The sequence below is a fragment of the Tamandua tetradactyla genome, chromosome 11 (genome assembly GCF_023851605.1).
Source record: "Tamandua tetradactyla isolate mTamTet1 chromosome 11, mTamTet1.pri, whole genome shotgun sequence".
Taxonomy (NCBI): Eukaryota; Metazoa; Chordata; class Mammalia; order Pilosa; family Myrmecophagidae; genus Tamandua; species Tamandua tetradactyla.
Genome location: NC_135337.1, coordinates 92,081,978 through 92,104,593, shown reverse-complemented (window position 1 = coordinate 92,104,593; position 22,616 = coordinate 92,081,978). Strand labels below are relative to the sequence as shown.

Below are 22,616 nucleotides of genomic sequence, written 5' to 3'. Positions count from 1 at the left end.
TGATAGAAGGCCTAGAATGCTTTAAAGAGACTGTTGGTAGAAATGTGGACTCTAAAGACACTTCTGATAAAGCCTTAGACAGAAATGTGGTGTGTGTTATTGTAGACTGGAAGACGAAACTTGTCTTAAAATGGCAGATAATCTGGCAAAATTGACTAGTGGCTTTGCTGGAAGGCAGATTTTAAAAGCCATGAACTTGAGTATTTAGCAGAAGAGATCTCCAAATTAAATGTGGAAAGTGCAGCCTGTTTTCTCCTCACAGCTAATAATGAAATGCGACAGGAGAGAGATAAGCTGAAAACTGAACTCTTGATTACAAAGAAACCAGAAATGATGTCCTGGAAAATTCTGGGCCTCCAGAAAGGGAGACCGCAGAGAATAGTGCCCTGTGTGAGGATTTAACCAAATGTAGAACCAGTCAGCCATTTCAGAGAAAAAGAGGATCAGACTTGGAGTTATCCAGGAAGGATCTGTGGAAACTCCTTATATCTGATGGGCATGATCCAACACTACTGCATAGAAAGCCGACAAGAGTGCTTTGGGACCTGTATAAACAGAGCCGCTGCCAGTCTAGACTGGGGGGTTCAGAGAAGGTACACATTGGAGGAAAAATAACTTCAGAGGCAAAATCATGGAGGCTGAAGTCTGAAGTCAAGAAGCCTTGGGCCAGGATAGCAGACCCACCCAAGCCCGTGGAGAGGGTGAGTTTGCCTTGAAGGCAGATGATGGGCCTTCCACCTCGTGGCAGTAGAAAAGTCATGCCTTCTCAGGCCTTGGAGAGGGTGAAGCACATTCCTTGGGGGTTGGGGAGAACCTGGCTGCCACCATATGGAGGGGTTGAGTGTGTGCCTCAGAGATGGCAGAGAGCCTGGGTGCATCCCCAATGCTTGGAGAGGGTGGAGCTGAGAAAAAGGTGGTCTCCCCAATAACCCCCAAGGTTGCATCTGGAAAGAGGCAGGCCTCTGCACAGGCCTTTAGAAAGGGTGGGAGTACTGCTTTCTAAAGCCCTGAAGATAAATGATTCTCAGACTTTGAAATCTAATGGACGTTGCCCTCCGAGTTTTCAAAACTGCATGCATCTGGTGACCCCTGTGTCCCTTCCTCTCTATGGGAACATGTATATGTATCCTATGACTGTTCCTCCTTTGTATGTTGGCAGCAAATAACTTGTCATGAGTTTTCAAAGGTCCAAACCCAGAGGATAATTTTGCCTTAGAACAGACCATGCCTGTTGATGGAAAAACAACCTGCAAAGGGTTAAAAGGCAAAAATAAAGACCAGGGAGTATGTGCCAATGTCCAAGGATAAACAGTCTTGCTGAACTTGAAAGGAGACAATGTTTTTAACACAGCATGTTTCGCTTAAAGAAACAAAACAAGATTGCTTACACTAACAAGAACTAGCTGACCTTGCCAAAAGTGATAAGCAACATAAAGGAACATTAGAAAATAAAATAAGGCTTTTCACATGCATATCTAGGGTATAAAAAGAAGTGTAGTTCTAAATAAACTTGCCTGCACTTCCCTGAGAAGTGAGGTCCCCTGATCCCAGCCTCTTTTCTCCTTCATTCTCGGCACCGTCTAGTTCTGCACTGAAAGTAACAGCAACATATGGCGACTAACGTGGGGCTCAACTAGTTTCCTTTGTTCCAGTGCCGTAGAATCACAGAAGATCTCTAGAAGATCAAAATTGTAAGTATCATTCCGTGTAGAATCAGGGTAATGGGTAATCAATCATCTCGTTCGAAAGAGTACTCACAGGTCTTAAAAACATTGTTGAAAACTATGTCTCAATGAAGACTTCAGAGGCACTACAGCTCTTTTCTTTGGTACAGAAGCATTGCTATTGGTTTCAGCCTCAAGGACATAATGTTTTAAATCTTAAGCAATGGAAATTGGTTATAGGGCTTTACGGTGAGCATACCGAAACAGGGAAGCAGTGCCTTTCCATGTATGGGCTTTATGCCGCCAGATTGCTGCTGCCTTGGATCCTCTACAGTCAGAAGAAGGGGAAAATGATGAGGTACTGATTATTACAAAATCTGTTATAAAAGAGGAAGGGAAGGAAATGAAAGAGGGTGAAAAGGACTTCACTGATAGTGATAATTCAGAATGGGATAGTCTCATGCAGGAAAAAAGAGGAAACGAATTCTTTTTTAAGTAAATGTATGGGTACTAGTTGTGCAGACTTAGACAGTTGCTTGAGCTGGACTTGGCAATGTACTTTTACTTTTTCAGCAATCCAAATATATAATTGGGCCCACTGCTGACATAACACCCCAACACATACCTTTAACTTGGAAAACAAATGAGCCTGTAAGGGTTGAGCAGTGGCCCCTATCTCAGGAAAAATTACAGGCTCTAACTCAGTTCAAGAACAGTTTAAAGCAGGACATATAGAAGAATCTCATAGCCTTTGGAATTCTCCAGTATTTATTATAAAAAAGAAATCGGGAAATCGGAGAATGTTAACTGATTTGATAAAAGTTAATGCTGTAGTTCAACCTATGGAGTCATTACAACCTGGCTTGCCCACACCAATTATAATTCCTAAAAACTGCTCTATTACTATGAGAAATTTAAAGATTGCTTCTTTACCATACCTTTAGCAGAGCAAAAAAAAAAGTTTAATTTATGAGCATTTTGTACAAATTTTCTTTATCTCTCATACCAAGGAATTCCACATAATCCACAAGAACAAGCCATTATTGAATGAGATCATCATTCTCTTAAATCAATGCTTAAAAAACAAAAAAGGGGGAAAATACTGTATCTCCCCTCAGTGAAGATTAGCCTTAGCCCTTTATACTTTAAATTTTTTAAATCTTAAAAGCTCACACATCCCACAACATTCATAAAGGTGGAGTGATTTACAGACAGGTCAATGGAAGGGACCTGATCCTGCTTTAATGTGGGGAAAAGGTTATGTTTGTGTTTTTTCCAGAAGGTGCAGAGCTACTATTTTGGGTCCCAGAACGCTGCGTGAGACATGAATCCAGAGCAGCAGACTGAGCCAAAAAGACAAAAGTTAAAAGACAAAAGTAAAGAACAGGGAGTATGCGCCAAAGTCCAAGGATAAACAGTCTTGCTGAACTTGACAGAAGACAATGTTTTTAACACAGCATGTTTTGCTAAAAGAAACAAAACAAGATTGCTTAGACTAGCAAGAACTAGCTGACCTTGCCAAAAGTGATAAGCAACATAAAGGAAAATTAGAAAATAGAACAAGGCTTTTCACATGCATATCTAGGGTATAAAAAGAAGTGTAGTTCTAAATAAACTTGGCTGCACTTCTCTGAGAAGTGGGGTCCCCTAATCCCAGTCTCTTTTCTCTTTCATTCTCAGCACTGTCTAGGCCTGCATTGAAAGTAACAGCAACAGCATGCAACTAACTTTGATAGGAGTTTGTATGTTTCTAACTTTGTATTTCATGCATATTGCTACTGAAATGGCTTAAGGTTCTCTGATATTGTTATAGAATGAATGTATTTTGTATATGGGGAAAACATGTCTTTTTTAGGGTCCAGAGGGTGGAATGTGCTGGTTTCAAAGGATGTATTGACCCTAGAAAAGGCATGTTTTAATCTAAATCCCATTTCATAAGGGCAGAATAATCCCTATTCAATACTGTATGTTTGAAACTATAATCAGATCATCTCCCTGGAGATATGATTTAGTCAAGAGTGGTTGTTAAGCTGGATTAGGTGATGACATGTCTCCACCCATTTGGGTGGGTCTTGATAACTTTCTGGGGTCCTATAAAAGAGGAAACATTTTGGAGAATGAAGAAGATTTGGAGAGAGCAGAGAATGCTGCAGCACCAGGAAGCAGAAAGTCCACGAGCCAGCGACCTTTGGAGATGAAGAAGGAAAACGCCTGCCAGGGAGCTTCAAGAAACAGGAAGCCAGGAGAGAAAACTAGCAGATAACACCGTGTTCACCATGTGCGCTTCCAGATGAAGAGGAACCCTGACCATGTTCACCATGTGCCCTTCCAAAAGAGAGAGAAACTCTGTGTTCACCATGTGCCTTCTCACTTGAGGGAGAAACCCTGAACTTCATTGACCATCTTGAACCAAGGTATCTTTCCCTGGATGCCTTAGATTGGACATGTCTATAGATGTGTTCTAATTGGGACATTTTCTCGGCCTTAGAACTGTAAACTAGCAACTTATTAAAGTCCCCTTTTTAAAAGCCATTCCATTTCTGGTATATTGCATTCTGGCAGCTAGCAATCTAGAACAGTATTGTACAGTCCTATGGTTTTGTTTCATTTTGTTTTTTACATTCTTTAAAACTTTTTTATTGTGTAATATATATACAAAGAAAGAAAGAAAAAGGCAGTAGTTTTCAAAGCACAGATCCAAGAGTTTGTCATGGGCTATCATCCCATCATCTAAGGTTTTTCCTTCACGCTGCTCCAGAATACAGGAGGCTAGAGAGCATAAATATTTTTTATCATCACAATCGATTTTTTTTTCTTTTTTGTGAAAAATAACACACATACAAAAAAGAAATAAATTCCAAAGCACAGCACCACAATTAGTTGTAGAATGTATTTCAGAGTTCAGCATAGGTTATACAATTCTTCAATTTCATATTTTTACTTCTATCTGCTCTAAGATACTGGAGACTAAAAGAGATATCAATTTAATGATTCAGCAATTATATTCATTTCATTCATTTATTAAATCCTATCTTCTCTGTATAACTTCACCATCACCTTTGATCTTTCTATCCCTCTCTGTAGGGGTGTTTGAGCTATGACCATTAGAACTTTTTCATGTTGGAAGGGTCTGTCACTAATATGGGGTAGGGAGACGGAACTATCTGATGTCCTGGAGAGGCTGGGCCCTCTAGGTTTCAGGACTTATCTGGTCCAGGGACCCATCTGGAGGTTGTAGGTTTCTGAAAAATTACTATAGTGCATGGAACCCTTGTGGACGCTTATATATTTCCCGAAGCATTCTTTAGGATTGGCTGGAATGGTTTTGGTTGGAGCTTTTTTTTTTTTTTTTTTTCACATGGGCAGGCACCGGGAATCGAACCCCAGTCCTCTGGCATGGCAGGCAAGCAGTCTTGCCTGCTGAGCCACCGTAGCCCGCCCTTGGTTAGAATTTGACTGGTTATGATAGGTACCAATGTCTAACTGGAGCTTAAATAAGAGCGACCTCCAGAGTAGCCTTTCAACACTATTTGAACTCTCTCTGCCACTGATACTTTGTTATACTTCTTTTCCCCCTTTTGGTCAGGATGGTATTATTTATCCCATGGTACCAGGGGTCGACTCATTACTGGGAGTCATCTCCCACACTACCAGGGAGACTTTCACCCCTGTATGTCATGTCCCTCATAGCGGGAAGGGCAATGATTTCACTTGCAGAGTTGGGCTTAGAGAGACTGAGGCCACATCTGAGCAACAGAAAAGATTCCCCAGAAGTAACTCTTAGGCATACCTGTAGGTAGGCTAAGCTTCTCTGCTACCTACATAAGTTTCAGAAGAGTAAGCCTCCAAATCAAGGGCTTGGCCTATTGATTTGGGTGTCCCTAAGGTTTGACACAGTACCAAGGGGATTCCCTGATGGTAAAGTTTAATAGTTCCCTATTTTTTCTCCCATCACTCAAGGGACTTTGCCAATACTTTCTGATTAACTGATTAATATATTCTAGGATGCATCCAGGTATTACATTAAGCTATACAGGATTAAAGGACCTCTTTCTTATTCTGTATTCCCTGGGTTTCAATTGTTCAAATGAACTATACAGATAAGGTGAGTTAGATTATGTGCTACAAAAAATTTATGTTCCAGACCAAATAAACCTTTCTTCCTTTGGTCTCAAAGATTATCTGTGGTTCTAAAATATAGACAATGTCCTTGTTACCCCTGTGTTCTGAGAAAAAAAAAGAGAAAAACTACCAACAAGAATTCTATATCCAGGAAAACTGTTGTGCTGGTTTGAAAGGATGTGTGTCCCCTAGAAAGTGCATGTTTTAATCTAAATCTCATTTCACAAAGGCAGAATAATCCCTATTCAATTCTGTATGTTTGAAACTGTAATCAGATCATCGCCCTGGAGATATGAGTTAATCAAGAGTGGTTGTTAAACTGGATTAGGTGACGGCATGTCTCCACCCATTTGGGTGGGTCTTGATAAGTTTCTGGAGTCCTATAAAAGAGGAAACATTTTGGAGAATGAAGGAGATTCAGAGACAGCAGAGCAGAATGACATAGCCACAAGAAGCAGAGTCCACCAACCCACGACCCTTGAAGATGAAGAAGGAAAATGTTTCCCAGGGAGCTTCATAAACAGGAAGCCAGGAGAAGAAGCTAGCAGATGATGCCATGTTCGCCATCTGCCCTTCCAGATAAGAGAGGAACCCTGACTGTGTTCGCCATGTGCCTTTCCAGATAAGAGAGAAACTCTGACTGGGTTCGCCATGTGCCTTCTCAATTGAGAGAGAAACCCTGAACTTCATAGGCCTTCTTGAACCAAGGAATCTTTCCCTGGATGCCTTATATTGGACATTTCTATAGACGTATTGTAATTGGGACATTTTCTCAGCCTTAGAACTGTAACCTAGCAACTTATTAAATTCTCCTTTTTAAAAGCCATTCCATTTCTGGTATATTGCATTCAGGCAGCTAGCAAACTATAACAACTGTCCTTCAAAATGAGGGAGAGTTTAAAATATTTTCAACTAAACAGATATTTACAGATTGAAAGAGTTCATGAACAAGAGACCTGCCCTACAAGAAATACTAAAAGACATGCTCAGGCAGATTTAAAAAAAAAAAAAAAAAGGCAGGAGACATAAGTTTTGAAGAAGGGCATAAAAATGGCAAGGATAACTAAAAGGGTAAAAAAGAGAAAAATAATAAGATATGGTATGTAAAATACAATGGACAAAATGGTTGAAGAAAGTACTGTCTTTACAGTAATAACATTAAGTGTTAATGGATTAAACACCCCCAGTGAAATACATAGACTAGCAGATGGATAAAAAAAAAAAGGATTCATCTATATGCTGCCGAAAATAAACTCACTTTAGACCCAAGTATAAAAGAAGTTTGAAAGTGAAACGTTGAAAACAGATATTTCATGCAAACAACAAACAGAAAAGAACAGGGATAGCTACACTAATATACTATTCAATTAGAGTTCAAGTGTAAAACAATTAAAAGAGATAAAGAAGGACACTATGTATTAAAAAAGGGTAAAATTCCTCAAGAAGAAATAACAATCATGAATATTGAACCAGAGTTCAATATTGAACACTGAACCAGAGTGCCCCAATAGACATGAGGCCTTCACTGACAACACTGAAAGGCTAAGTAGGCACCTCTACAGTAATAGTTGGAGACTTCAATACAGCACTCTCGTCAATGGGTAGAAGACCTAAACAGAGAATCAATAAGGAAACAGATCTTAAATAATATGATAAATGAACAAGACCTAACAGATATTTACAGAATACTGAACCCCAAAACCGTAGGACATAAATTTTTTCTCAAGTGCTCAGGGTTCATTCACCAGGATAGACTACATGTTGGTCACAAAGCAGGGTCCAATAGATTTAAACAGTTCAAAATTATACAAAACACTTTCTTGGATCAGAATACCATGAACTTGGAAATCAGTAACAGGTAGAAGGTTGGAAAATTAACAAATATATGGAAGAGAAACAACCAGTGAGTCACAGGGAAAAAATAGTAAATTACTAATTAGAATTAGTAAATATCCAAAGGTAGATAAAAATTAGAAGATAATTTATCAAATTTATAGGATGCAGAAAAGGCAGTGCTGAGAGGTAAACTCATTGCCCTAAAGTCCTATATTTTAAAAGATTAAAGAGGAAAAACAGGGGACTTAACTGCTCACCTGGAGGAGCTTGAGAAAGAACAGCACACTAACCCCAAGCAAACAGAAGGAAAGAAATAACAAAGTTTAGGGCATGAAAAATGCAAACTCACTGCACTCCCCACTGTCTATGTGGGCCATGACTCCCAGGGATGTGGACCTTTCTGGCAATGTGGGACAGAAATCCTAGAAAGAGCTGAGACTCAACATCAAGGGATGGAGAAAACCTTCGCAACCAAAAGGGGGAAGAGAGAAATGAGACAAAATAAAGTGTCAATGGCTGAGAGATTCCAGAGTGGAGAGGTTATCCTGGAGGTTATTCTTACGCATTAAATAGATATCACCTTGTTAGTCAAGACCTAATGGAGAGGCTGGAGGGAACTGCCTGAAAATGTGGAGCTGTGTTTCTTGAAGATGACTGCATAATGATATAGCTTTCACAATGTGACTGTGTAATAGTGAAAACCTTGTGTCTGATGCTTCTTTTATCTACCTTATCAACAGACGAGTAAAACATATGGAATAAAAATAAGTAATAGGGGGAACAAATGTTAAAATAAATTTAGTAGATTGAAATGCTAGTGACCAATGAAAGGGAGGGGTAAGGGATATGGTATGCATGAATTTTTTTCTGTTGTCTTTTTATATCTTTTTCTGAATTGATGCAAATGTTCTAAGAAATGATCGTGATGATGAATATGCAACTATGTGATAATATCATGAATTACTGATTATACATGTAGAACAGAATGATCACATAAAAATGTTTTTGTTTGTTGTTATTATATTTTTTAAATAATAATTTAAAAATTTTTTAAATCATATTTGCTAATATTTCTATAGCACGTTATATTTCTTAAAATGCATTTATTTTCATATCTCATTTGGTAAATAGCACCTGTAAGGCAAGAATTAGTTCACCAAGTCCCTAGAAATAATCCTAAAACAATGCTAACAAAAAGACAACTTAGACGAAATGGACAACTTCTTAAAAAAACATGAACAACCAACATTGACTCAAGAACAAAAAGAAGACCGCAACAAAGCAATCACAAGTAAGGAGACTGAATCAGTCATCAAAAAGCTCCCCTCTAAAAAGAAAACTTAAGGTCAAGATGGTCTCATATGTGAATTCTACCAAGAAAGATTTAGTACCAATCCAGCTCAAACTTTTGAAAAAAATAGAAGAGGAGGGAAAGCTACCTAGTTCATTCTATGAAAACAACATCACCTTAATATCAAAGCCAGACAAAGATGCTACATGAAAATAAAACTACAAACCCATCTCTTTAATGAATATATATGCAAAATTACTGAACAAAATAGTTACAAATCAAATCCCACAGCACATAAAAAAAAATTACACACTATGACCGAGTGGGATTTATTCTAGGTACACTGGACTGGTTCAACAATAGAAAATCAATTAATGAAACACCACATTAATACCAATTAAAATCAATTAATGTAATACCACATCAATAAATCAAAAAGGAAAAACAAGATCATCTCAACTGACAGAAAAGGCATCTGAAAAAATTTGCATCCTTTTATGATGATAACACTTCAAAGGATAGAAATAGAAGGAAACTACCTCCACATGATAAAGAAGAAAATATGAAAGGCCGATAGCTAACACCATACTCAATGGAGAAAGACCGAAAAATATTCCCTCTATGAAACAAGACAAAAATGCCCATTATCACCATTGTTACTCAACATTCTGCTGGGAGAACTAGCAAGAAAAAGAAATAAAAGTCATTCATATTGAAATTGAATCTACATGAGGAATCTCAGAAATCAAATTGCCTCAGTCTTCTTAGAAAAGATATACCTTAAAAATTTCCTAAAACAATGTCAAATGTTCTGCTCTTGCCCAGTCTAGGGTTGCTCTTCATAATAGCATACAGCGGCCCTGTTTACTCACTCTGGAGAATGCTTCTTTTCACTATTCTCAGGTGTCCTCCTTCCAATCAACAACAGATCAGTCTGCATTTGCATAATTGGTACTTTGCTGAAGGTGAAAGATACATGAGGGAAGAGGACTGTGCAGTTAATGACAAACTTGTCCATAAATCAGGCATATACTTTGTCCTCCCCTGTCAAATCTAACTTAAGAAATAGCACACTAACCAGCCAAACTTCTAATGAATATAGAAAAGTTCTTTAAAAAAAAAGTTTAAATACAGACACTTTCCCTGTGCCTCAAAAGTTTTGGATGAAGGATCTTTAAACACTGAAACCCTAAAAGTTCAACATTTTTAAATGAAAATGTTGGCTATTTTATTATTATTAAACTGCTTCTTACTGTGCAGCAAGGATGTTGGGTCACTGTATAAAAATAGCAAATTTTGCATATTCAGCAAAATTAAGATAGTGTTATACTTCACCTGACACTGTACAACTAAGAAAAAACTATCTCCACTCCCAGTTATTTTCAATAGAAAGATTATTAACTATTTTGACCCAAATCCAGGGATGGATGTAAGCAATAGTTATGCCATTATGTAAGCCTTCAGATAACATTGTTACCCTTGAGTTCCATTATTTTTATAAGAAACTTATACCACAACTTTATAATTCTGAATATAATTAGATACTAGCCTAAAAATCATATATACTATGAAAAAGATGCATAATATATTTAGCTGCAATCATAAGACAGTAAGGGGTATTTTCTTTCAATAGTATATTTGCAACAAGTAATTTCTGTGTATCCATTGGTATTGCTAAAAATTGCTATTTTAAATCTTCTATCCACCACTAATTTAAAACTACACTGAATTAAGTTGCTTCAGACTAGTTTATTTAGGTGTTCCATTTTCACTCAATAGATCTGATGTATTTTTCATATGTTTCTTCATTCAGTTCATCAGGTTCTGAAGTATTACTAAGTGTCATCTTGCTCAGCCAACATCTTCATAATAAGATTCTGAGAGGTTCTGGGTTTTCTGCAAGAGAGTCATTCATTTCCATCACTTCTCCTGACGAACAGAATTGAGTTCACTAGTAGCTTTCACACTTTGCAAAGCACCAAACTCATCTTGTTGGTATAATTTTGTCCCAACTCCAGGAAGACTACAGTAAACATCTCCCAAAAGCATTCTGCACAAAACTGTTGATTCCCACCATTCCAATACCATTTCCTGCTGCTATCCATTTAAGTTTGTCTGCGAATTTACCAATTGGGAGCAGAGCTGGCTGGTATACACCACCTGCAAAGTGCCAGCCCACAAAATCTATGGTGGACCCCAAGGCCACATAAGGTGCAGATGGGGCCCACACACTCCACGCAGTTCACAGTGCTATGTTCACAGGAGTGTGGACAATCTCTATCCAGCACTTCGGGCACCTGGCCTGTCAGGAGGGACAGGATCACACTTTTATATATTTAATTAGCCCTACCATTTGTTCTCCATAGAGGAAATAAAGTTACTGATTTTAATAAACCTTCATTTTCATGGGGAAGCCACCAGACAGTAAAGCCATGAGGACAGGAACCCCTCTTTCTCCTTAACCACTGTTTTTGCCCACACAGGTACTTAAAAAAATTCATTCCATAAAGGACTAAACAAATTAATGATGCCTTACCTAGCGTGACCACGTTCTTGCAGTTCTCCAGCATCACATTTCTGTAGAAATTTCTCTGTCTTTGACTCAGAAAAGTCCACTCCTCCTGGGAGAATTTCAGAGCAACATCCCAGAAGGTCCCTGAGCTCTAAATCATTACACATAGGCTGACATTAATGTAGAACCATCTCCTCTAAAGTTCAGGGAAAGATGAATAAGAGATTGGCAAAGGTTGAGAAGATGGCTTGGCAGGATTCTGTAGGCTTCCATCACCTACTCCAGGGCTGAGTCTTCAGCCCTCCTCCCCTCTTTATCTACATACATGACCTGGTGATCTCAGGCAATCAAGTGGCTTCACTAGTACCACTGACACGTGACTGCAGGCAGGTCACCACTTCTAGGCTGTTCCTTCTACCAGAAATTTGCAGCCAGAACTGAGCACACTGCAGTCTCTACATAATCTGAAAAATGAATGAACTATTTCCATAGTGACAGAACAAATTCCATGATATTAGACACTTCATCATCTTAATGTCTGACAGAGCACTCAGCAAAGCAGAAAGCACATAAGCATGACTGGGGATCACAATTAGTATAAGCATTGAGATGACAGGATTGTTTCCAGTGTAATCCTGTACTGCATGAGATGCCAAGGGTCCTCGAAAGATGCACATGGGACTTAGTCCCTGACAGAGGTCATACTTTTTTTAGGAAGCTTGAGGTCATTACAAGCAACATGGCTACCTTCCAGGAACAAGGTCAAATTTCCACTTGCCTGGAAAGAATCTGACAGCAACCCAGCCATCATCCTTTGCTTCCTCAATTTTCTTCACATGAAGATAGAAAGCATCCTGAGAAAGACAACCTCAGGAAGAAGAAAAACAGCATGAAATTCCAAGCTCGTCCACAATAATCCTGCACACGTAGTTAGAAGCTGTTCTACACCAAGCATATGAAATACCACAAACATATCACTTCCTAAATGCCAAGGCAGCCTGGTTTACCTGAGCCAGAAAAGGGGATCTGAGTTTCTACTACTCAAAATGAAGAAGTTAATAATCTAGGTTTAGGCACAGAAACTGAAATCCAGAGTATGAGCTGTGTATTCAATCATTAAGATACAACCTATTAATGTGAATATGCAGCACCTAACCCTCAAAGCACTCGCAAATCCTTCTATCCCAAATGGCAGAAACAGACTTGTATATCCTCTGACCCACTTAGCACCTCTTAGATGACGCCAGCATAACTGCTCAGTCCCTGAGCATGTAACCTACCATGCTAGAATAACCTCAAGTAGAATACCTGAAAGGGAGAAGCAGGGGCTTACCACATGCAGTGGATGCATCCATGGCTGCCTTCCTCTGAGGCTAAAATAGTATAATGTGCTTAAACACTCCTCCTGTTTCCCAGGTTCCTTCATGGCAGTCTGTGAGGATAGAGGATAGGCTGACTGTAACCCTCAAGGTACAGTGGTGTCTGGATTCCTGTCTCAAAATATCCATCGTTAAGCAACAGGCATTACCTGTTAGTCATCAAACACCATTCTTTGGCCTTCTCTCTGCAGAAGATACATTAAAAACTGTAGAAAACTGTAAAATATGAATATGAAAAATAAAACTTAAATTTTAAAAATATATTTTACTTCCTGGATACTTACTATGTGCTAGAGATTCTGTTAGAATCTATGCATATATATAAGCTCCTTCAATTGTCCTAACAACCCTCCAAATTCAGAATCATTATCACCATGTAATAGCTCAAGAAATAGGTTCAAAGAGAATTAGAAACCGACACAACGCCCCCCAGTTATGACATCATGAGCCAGACTTCAGTGCTAAAGAAGCAGATTTGAGGATAGTTTGTTTCATAATCAATACATTCTTGTGGTTTTTGTTATTCCCAAATATGTCCTGAAAATGAATCTTTGCTGGGCATTATGAAGATGAAAAATATAAAATATTTTATTTAATTTAGACCTTCCTAATTCCTGAGTTCACTTGCTTCTCTTCAAGTTATTACCACTGGCTTCTTCCTTCATTCATTCAGCAAATATTTATTAAGGGCCTTCTCTGTGCCAAGCAATTTACTAGGCACTGAGAAGAAAGCAGTGAATTATACAGAAAATGTCACAGTCCTAGGAATCTCACATTCCCTTCGGGCAGGAGAGACAATAAACAGACAAATAACTGATTTATCAGTTAGTGATAAGTTGTACCAATTTTCAATTTATTCCTCTCAAGACTAAGTTCACCCTTTTGATATCTGCTTTGCAATAATAGAGTGAGATTCTTTAAGCATTTCTCTTTGATAATGAACGCTATTTTAAGTTTCATCAGTAAAAGGTATTGGAAATATGTTGCAGGAAGTAAAAAGGGAGGTCTCATGCTGGTTCTGGCTGCTGCATCATTGGGCAGGAGTGAGGACATGTAGTTGTGCCTGCCCCCACCATGTGTGCAAACTGTGGAGTCCCTCAGCAACCTTGAAGGCCAGGTCCAACCTTCCCATGGCCGTTCCAACAGGGACCTCCCACACACAGGAGGGTACAGACTTCTTCTGCACAACCACCAACCAGACACAGCTTGTCTGCACCCCAAACACCTGGCTAACTGATCACAGTATTCTTATAAATGAAACAAAATGGACGGTCTTCCAGAGCAAGGGTTAGCAAACTTTTTCTGTAAAGGACCATAAAGTAAATATATAAGGTATTATGGGCCATGCAGTCTCTGTTGTACTACTCAACACTACCAATGTTGCAGGAAAGAAGTAGTAGAAGGCATACAGACAAATAAGCACAGTTGCGTTCCAATAAAACTTAACTTACACAGAGAGAAGATCAGATTTGGCCCATTGGTTGTAATTTGCAAATGCCTGTACAAAAATGTTGCTTGATCTATATTAAAGAAAGTCTGAAGTCTGGTAGCCAATAACCTGACTTGAGTCACCACAGTGGAGAATCATGGTATCTTACACAATTTCTCAACCTAAAGAAGTTCACAGGCTGAGAGTCCCTTTTTTGAGATAAGGACCCTGCACCATTACCACAACATTATGCTGACTGGTTCTAAAGAGCAGGAAGTAGCAAATACTTGGGATACTCTTTTTTCTTTATTAGAGATGCTATGGATCTACAGATCATGGATAACATAAAGATTCCCATATACCAACCTATTATTAATACTTTGATGTAGAGCACTTGTTACAACTGATGAAAGCACATTTTTATAATTGTACAATAAACTATAGTCCATGTATAACTTGGGTTTTACTGTATGTGTGGAGTGGAGTTCCATGGGTTTTTAAAATATCTATTCTGTTACCATATATACAACCTAACATTTCCTTTTTTAAACACATTCAGGTATACATTTCAGTACTAATAATTATATTCACAGTGTTTGGCTACCACCACTACCATCTATTACCAAAAATAATAATAGGTTCCACATAGGAACCCTGTATATTTTAAGCCTTACTTTCCCATTCCCTATCACCACCCCATCGCCTGGTAACCTTTATTATAATGATTTCATATCAAGGAGATCATGCAATATTTGTCCTTTTGTGTCTGGCTTATTATTATTATTATTAGAAGCTTTTACAAGACATATGTAAAGTGAAGAGTGGGAAATCCAGGAGCCAGCCAACTCGATGAACTTTCTGGGATTTTAGTAGTCTGGATCATGTCAAGATATCACCTCCGAGATGACAGACAAATTTCCCATACCATCTTCTGCCCCAAAAGAGGCAGAAGATGGTAGACCTTTTAGATTTGGGAGGCAACACAGACCCACATGAATATGCTTTAACCCACTTAGAGTGACCTGTAAGGATTCTAGTTTTGAGTGGGACCAAAGCAGGAAAGAGCTACAGTATGCACAAGTTCAGACTATAGTACAACCTGTTCAAGCACATGGTCCATATGATCCAAGATTCGTAATGATATTCAAACTGTCTGTGGTAAATAGGATGGTGTTGGATGCCTGTGGCAAGCACCAACAGGAGAATGACAGCTCAGACTCCAAGTAGCTTGGAGCAAATCTATGTCCTCTTGTGCAGTTAACTATTTTCCTTTTGAGAAACAACTTCTGGCATGCCACTAGGCCTTGTAGAGACTGAAGTATTAATCATAGGATATCAGGTAACCAAGTGGTTTGCTCTTTCCATCATGAACTGGTGCTCTCTGACCCAAAGAGCCATAAGTTTTGGCCTATGCAGTAGCAATCTATCATCTAATCAAAATGACACATAAGAGACCAAGACTATGCAGTTCCATAAGTAATTTGTATGAGCAGGTTGCAGAGACGCTTTCAACACCAACTCTAACTGCAATGTTATCTCTGAATCCACACTTATAGCAAAGATATTCCTTATGCCCAGCTGACAGAGACCAAATATGGTTTGCAGATGGGTCTGCACAATATGCTAGTTCCAGACAAATGTGAATAGCTGGAACCCTATTGAGGGGAAACCATGAAGAATATTGGTAAAGAAAAATCTTCCCAGTGACAGAACTTCAAGCAGTTTATTTGCTTGGCCACAGGGACTGGCATGAGAAAAGGAAAGAAGTATGGATGCATACTGACTTACAAGCAGTTGTCAATGGTTTGGCTTAATAGTCAGGAACATGGAAGGAAAGAGGTTGGAAGATTGGTGAAAAGAAAGTCTGTAGATGGACCTCTCTGAATGAGCACAGAATGGAAAGATATTTGGTCCCATGTAAATGCCCACCAAAGGCAATCTACTGGGGAGGAGACTACTAATAATTTGATAGACTTAAAATAGGCAAAAACATATTGAAAAGATAGAAACAAATTGAAAGATTCAAACTTCCCATTTTAAAAGTTACTACAAGCTACAGTAACCAGAACAGTGTTATTGGCACAGAACAGAAACAGAAAAATGGAATAGAATTGAGGGTTTATAAATAAATCCACACATCTATGATCAATTGATATTTTGATTTTGTTTCTTTAATTGTTTTTGACATGTGCAGACTCTGGGAATGAAAACAGGTCTCCTGCATGGCAGGCAAGAATTCTACCACTGAACTACCCTTGCACCACCTCAACTGATTTTTGATAAGGGTGCCAAGTCCATTCAATGGGGAAAAAATAGTCTCTTCAATGAATGGTGCTTAGAAATTTGATATCCACATACTAGAGAATGAAGGTGGACCCCTACCTCACACCATCTACAAAAATTAACTCAAGAAGGACTAATATCTTAAATACGAGAGCTAAAATTATAAGCTCTTAGAATAAAGCAAGGGAAAGACCTTCAGGATCTTTATTAGGCCATGGATACTTAAGACTTTACATCAAAAGCAGGAACAGTAAAAGAAAACAAAAACGGATACACTGAACTTATCAAAATTAATAACTTTTATGCATCAAGGGACACCATCAAGAAAGTGAAAAGGCAACCAATAAAATGGGGGGAAACATTTGGAAACTGTGTATCTGATAAGGGCTTAAAATCCAGATATATAAACAATTCCTACAATACAATAAAAAAGACAAACAACACAACTGAAACATGGGAAAAGGACTTGAACAGATATTTCTCCATAACAGATATACTGCGGCTAATGAGCAATTAAAAAGATGCTCAGTTTCATTGGTCATTTGCATTACGGAAATGCAAATCAAAACCACAAACTACTTCTTCATATTGACTACAATGGCCATTATTTTAAAAACTAAAAGCAACAAATGTTGGCAAGAATGCAGAGAAAGAGGACCCTTGGTGCACTGTTGGAGGAAATGTAAAATTGTACAGCTGCTGGAGAAGAGTTTGGTGGTTCCTCAAAAAGCTAAACATAGAACTATCATACAACCTGGTAATCCCATGTCTAAGTATATACCCAAAAGAACTGAAATCAAGGACTCAGACAGATATTGGGGTACTTCAATGTACACAGCAGCATTATTCACATAGAGCAAAAAATGAAAGCAACCCAAATATCCACCAGCAGATTAACTGATAAACAAAATGTGATATATACATACAATGGAACATTATTCAATCATAAAAAGCAGTGAGGCTCTTATGCATGCCACTAAATGAATGAATCCTGAAGATACTATGCTGAGTGAAATAAGTCAGACCCTTATTATTGTATGCATTGTATGGATCTACTTATATGAAACAGCTAGAATATGCAAATTCATAGACTGAAAGGAGACTACAGCTATGAAATATTTATTTCCTCAGTTAGATGTCTGCATTCTCCATTAGTTTATAAATTCCATTATAACAGCTGAGTTCAATTTTTTCACTATGCTTTAACCATTCTTGCACTCATCAAGTGATGTATATATCCTCCAGTGAACAAACAGATAACGGAATGACGAATCCTCTCATTACCTTCTACAAAATTCTCAAGTCATTTCACTTATTCTGTTTTCCATAACACCTTCCAAGCCCAGGTTACCACAACTGTGTTTAAAACTTATTCATCGTAAGCTTCTGTCTCGTCTACATGTCCTCATCTTTCTTGAAGTCCATTCTCATTAGTTCTATCTCAGTTATAAACAGATTCAAATCACTTTCCAGTTTAAAACATTTCCAGTTTCCTGTGGCCTCAGAATATAATCTAGAATAAGTCATTCCCCTGGTCCTGCCCTGTTCTCCAATACTCTTCCTATCAGTCATTCTTTGTCTGCTCAGCTGCAGCCAACCCTATCTTTCCTCAGGTCAGTAAATTCTCAAAAATAATCAGCTTCTCTGGAATTTTGTTCATGATGTTCCCTTCACCTGAAGTGTTCTTACCCACTCAAACTAGCTCAACTCTCTGACCAGTTAAATCTTTTTTTGTTCTCAAAATCATTTTGTTCTCAAATATCAATTCATACCAATAAGTTTTCCCTGTTCTCTCATATTAAGCCTTCCCTACATCCACATACCACACTTACCATTATTCATTTAAAGTACCTCCTCCAAAACAAATTGTAAACCCCAATTATGGCAGTATTGTGCCTCTTGATGGCTATTGTTTCTCTGCACAAAGCACAGCTCATTTGAATTATCACTTATGGTACAGTGGTCAAAACAGCATGGTACTAGCATAAGGATAGATACACTGACCAATGGAATCGAATAGGGTGTTCAGATATAGACCATCTCATCTATGGACAACTGGCCTTTGATAAGGCAGTCAAGCCAACTCACCTGGGACAGGACAGTCTCTTCAATAAAAGGTGCTTAGAGAACTGGATATCCACATGCAAAAGAATGAAAGAGGATCCATATCTCACACCCTATACAAAAATTAACTCAAATGGATCAAAGACCTAAAATTAATATAAAACCATAAAACTTTTAGAAGAAAATGCAGGGAAATATTTTATAAATCTTATAATAGGAGGCAGTTTCCTAGATCTTACACCCAAGGCACAAGCACTGAAGAAAGAAAGAAAGAAATGGGAACTCCTCAAAACTAAACACTTTTGTGCATCAAAGAACTTTGTCAAGAAAGTAAAAAGACAGTCTACACAATGGGAGACAATATTTGGAAATGATATATCAGATAAAGGTCTAGTATCCAGAATGTATAAAGAGACTGTTCAACTCAACAACAAAAAGACAAACAACCTAACTACAAAATGGGCAAAAGACATGAACAGACACTTCTCAGAAGAGGAAATACAAATGGCCAAAAGGTACATGGAAAGACACTCAACTTCCCTGGCTATTAGGGAAATGCAAATCAAAATCACAATGAGATATCATCTCACACCCACAAGAATGGCCATTATCTATAAAACAGAAAACGACAAGTGCTGGAGAGGATGTAGAGAAAGAGGCACACTTATCCACTGCTAGTGGGGAATGTAAAATGGTACAACCACTGTGGAAGGCAGTTTGGCGGTTCCTCAGGAAGCTAAGTAAAGAATTGCCACATGATCTGGCAATACTATCGCTAAGTATCTACTCAGAGGACATGAGGGCAAGGACACAAATGGACATTTGCACACCAATGTTTATAGCAGCATTATTTACAAATGCCAAGAGATGGAAACAGCCAAAATGTCCATCAACAGATGAGTGGCTAAACAAGCTGTGGTATATACATACAATGGAATATTATGCAGCTATAAAACAGAATAAAGTTATGATGTAACAACATGGATGGGCCTTGAGGACATTATGCTGAGTGAGATTAGCCAGAAACAAAAGGATAAATACTGTATGGTATCACTTATATGAACTAACATTAGTGAATGAACTTGGAGAATTTCAGCTAAGAACAGAGACCATCAGGAGATAGAAATAGGGTAGATATTGGGTAATTGGAGCTGAAGAGATGCAGATTGTGCAACAGAACTGATTGTAAAAATGCAAAAATGGATAGCACATTACCAAACTGTAATACAATAATGCTAGTACACTGAATGAAGCTGAATGTGAAAATGATAGAGGGAGGAGGCCTGGGAGCACAAATGAGATCAGAAGGAAAGATAGACGATAAAGACTGAGATAGTACAATCTAGGAATGCCTAGAGTGCACAATGATAGCAACTAAATGTACAAATTAAAAAATGTTTTCGCATGAGGAAAAACAAAGCAATGTCAATATTGCAGGGTATCGAAAATAGATGGTGATTTATATTTTAAAACTTTAATTTATGTGAAAGACTAAAGCAAAAACATGTCTATTTGGTGCAAAATTTATATTTTGACTAGTGCATTTCCTAATATAACTTATGTGGACAGTTTAACTGAACACCATACGTACATGGAACTTTGAGTAGGGCATGAGAGTTTGTAGGTTTGTCCACAGTGATGGCTCGATAAATCCCAGAGTGACTTGAACAGTGAATAAAAAAGTATTTGCAAAGTCCCCTTGGGGGAATGGTGAGAAAGGGGAAAAATTCAACTTCTCCAAGTGGAGAATTCCTGATATTCTCACAAGCACTGGGGACAACCAAAGCAACAGGCCAAGCCCTCAATCTTGGGGTTTGTTCATATGAAAAGTATTCCCACAAAGGACAGGCTAAGCATACTTAAAATTAGGTCTAAGAGTCACCCCCAGAGAACCTCTTTTGTTGCTCAGATGTGGCCTCTCTCTCTCTCTCTCTCTCTCTCTCAGCCAACACAGCAAGCAAACTCAGTGCCCTCCCCCTCTCCAAATGGGACATGACTCCCAGGGGTGTAAACCTTCCTGGCAACATGGGAAAGAAATCCTGGAATGAGCTGGGACTCAGCATCAAGGGACTGAGAAAACCTCCTTGACCAAAAGGGGAAAGAGAGAAATGACACAAAATAAAGTGTCAAGGGCTGAGAGGTTTCACACAGAGTTGAGCAGTTATCCTGGAGGTTATTCTTACACATTATATATGTATATCACCTTTGTAGTTAAGGTATATTGGGAGAGGCTGGAGGGAAGTGCCTGAAAATGTAGAGCTGTGTTCCAGTAGCCATGTTTCTTGAAGATGATTGGGTAATGATATAGCTTTCACAGTGTGACTGTGTGATTGTGAAACCGAGTTTCTGATGCTCCTTCTATCTACTTTATCGACAGACGAGTAAAACATATGGATTAAAATAAATAAATAATGGGGGAACAAATGTTAAAATAAATTTAGTAGATTGAAATGCTAGTGATGAATGAAAGGGAGGGGTAAGGGGTACGGTATGTATGAATTTTTTTGTTTTCTTTTTATTTCTTTTTCTGAACTGATGCAAATGTTCCAAGAAATTATCATGATGATGAATATACAACTATGTGATGATATTGTGAGTAAGAATGGAATGATCATACAGTAAGAATGTTTGTGTTTGTATGTTGGCATGCTTAATAAACTAAAAAATATATCATTCCACAGAATACTTTCTAATTCAAAAGGAAAAGTTTATCTTTCAAATTGAGTGTTCTGATTATCACTACCTTACCCAAGTAATCAAACTCAGCATCACCAATGAAGGGAAGATAAAAATTTATGTCCTCCTGATGGGATGCCACTTGAAGCATACAACATCGCCTACAAATTTGAAAATGATCTTCTGAAGCCTCTCGAACCAGATGATAACAAACTATAGTTCATATGCTTGTTTTTTAAATAAAGTTTTATTGGAACACAGCCATGTTCACTCATTTACTACTGTTTATGGCTACTCGCTCACCACAAAAATAGAGCTCAGTAGGCATGAGACCTTATGGTGGGTAGAGCCCATAGTTTTGCTATCTGCCCCTTTACAGGAAAAAAGTTTACCGACCCCTGCTCTGAACAAATTTACAGGAAACATAAGAAATGGCGGAACAATATAAACACACCATGAGAAGACGATCAGAAATATAAAACCTTTAAAAAGGATGTGTGACTCTTCAAAAAGTCAACATAAAGAGAGAAACAGTAGCCACTACTCTAGGTTAAAAGACACTAAAAAACAAAACAAATAATTGCAAAATATAAACCATGAATGAGTCCTAGATCAAAAATACTCAAAATATATATTTTGGGACAATATGGATAATTATAGTTATTAGATAGGTGACAGATGAGATGACATTATTGAATTATTTTAAATTTCTTGGGTGAAATAATGGTATTGCATTTGCGTTTTTTTGTTGTTGTTGCTGCTGCTGTTGTTTTAGCTGTACGGCAGGGGTTATATTTCATTGTTTTTCCATGTGAGTGTTTCCTTATTGCAGCATCATTTGCTAAATTTTTGTTTGTTTGGTTTTTCATTTGTTTGTTTGCTTGTTTGTTTGTTTGAGGAGTGCCATGCGGGAGACTGGGAATCGAACCCAGTCTCTCGCATGGCAGGCAAGAATTCTACCAGTGAACTACCCTTGCACCCCCCAGTATTGTGGTTTTAGTGGGACAAATCCTTATCTTTAAGTAATGCCTTATCAAGTATTTAAAGACCAAGTGTCATGTCAGCAACTTATTTTCAACTTACTTATTCTCAAAGAGTACAGCATAAAATGTATTTACATACCTAGGGAAAAAAATAAATAAAGCAAAACATGCAGAATGTAAAAACTTGTGAATCTACAATGGGTGCTCAATGTCCTGGATATGCAAATTTTCTTTGGATCTAAAATTTTTCAAAAGAAAACATACACTTAGTTCAAATATCCGGTTTACGAGAAATTTTATTCTAATTTCTAGCACTAATATCATGAACCTTCCATCTTGTCTCTTCTGGAAGGCCCTGTTTGAAGCCCTGTTTGGAA

At 38.1% G+C, this 22,616-nt stretch overlaps 2 protein-coding genes across 3 annotated transcripts in view; both read right to left on the bottom strand.

The window, feature by feature from the left end:
- ZNF846 (zinc finger protein 846) overlaps positions 1-22,616 on the bottom strand; it is a 112,163-nt gene that overhangs the window by 48,966 nt on the left and 40,581 nt on the right. Inside the window, 1 exon segment of the mRNA XM_077121901.1 lies at positions 22,185-22,189. Within this exon segment, the coding sequence (XP_076978016.1) occupies positions 22,185-22,189 (5 nt within the window).
- The window catches only part of LOC143650738 (zinc finger protein 556-like), a 124,937-nt gene that overhangs the window by 101,163 nt on the left and 1,158 nt on the right, over positions 1-22,616 (bottom strand). For both annotated transcript variants that reach the window (XM_077121900.1, XM_077121899.1), the window contains exons 2-3: positions 12,954-13,020; positions 12,759-12,857 (exon numbers count right to left, since the gene is read on the bottom strand). The gene's annotated coding sequence lies outside the window, so the exon portion shown is untranslated. The remainder of the gene's footprint in view (positions 1-12,758; positions 12,858-12,953; positions 13,021-22,616) is intronic.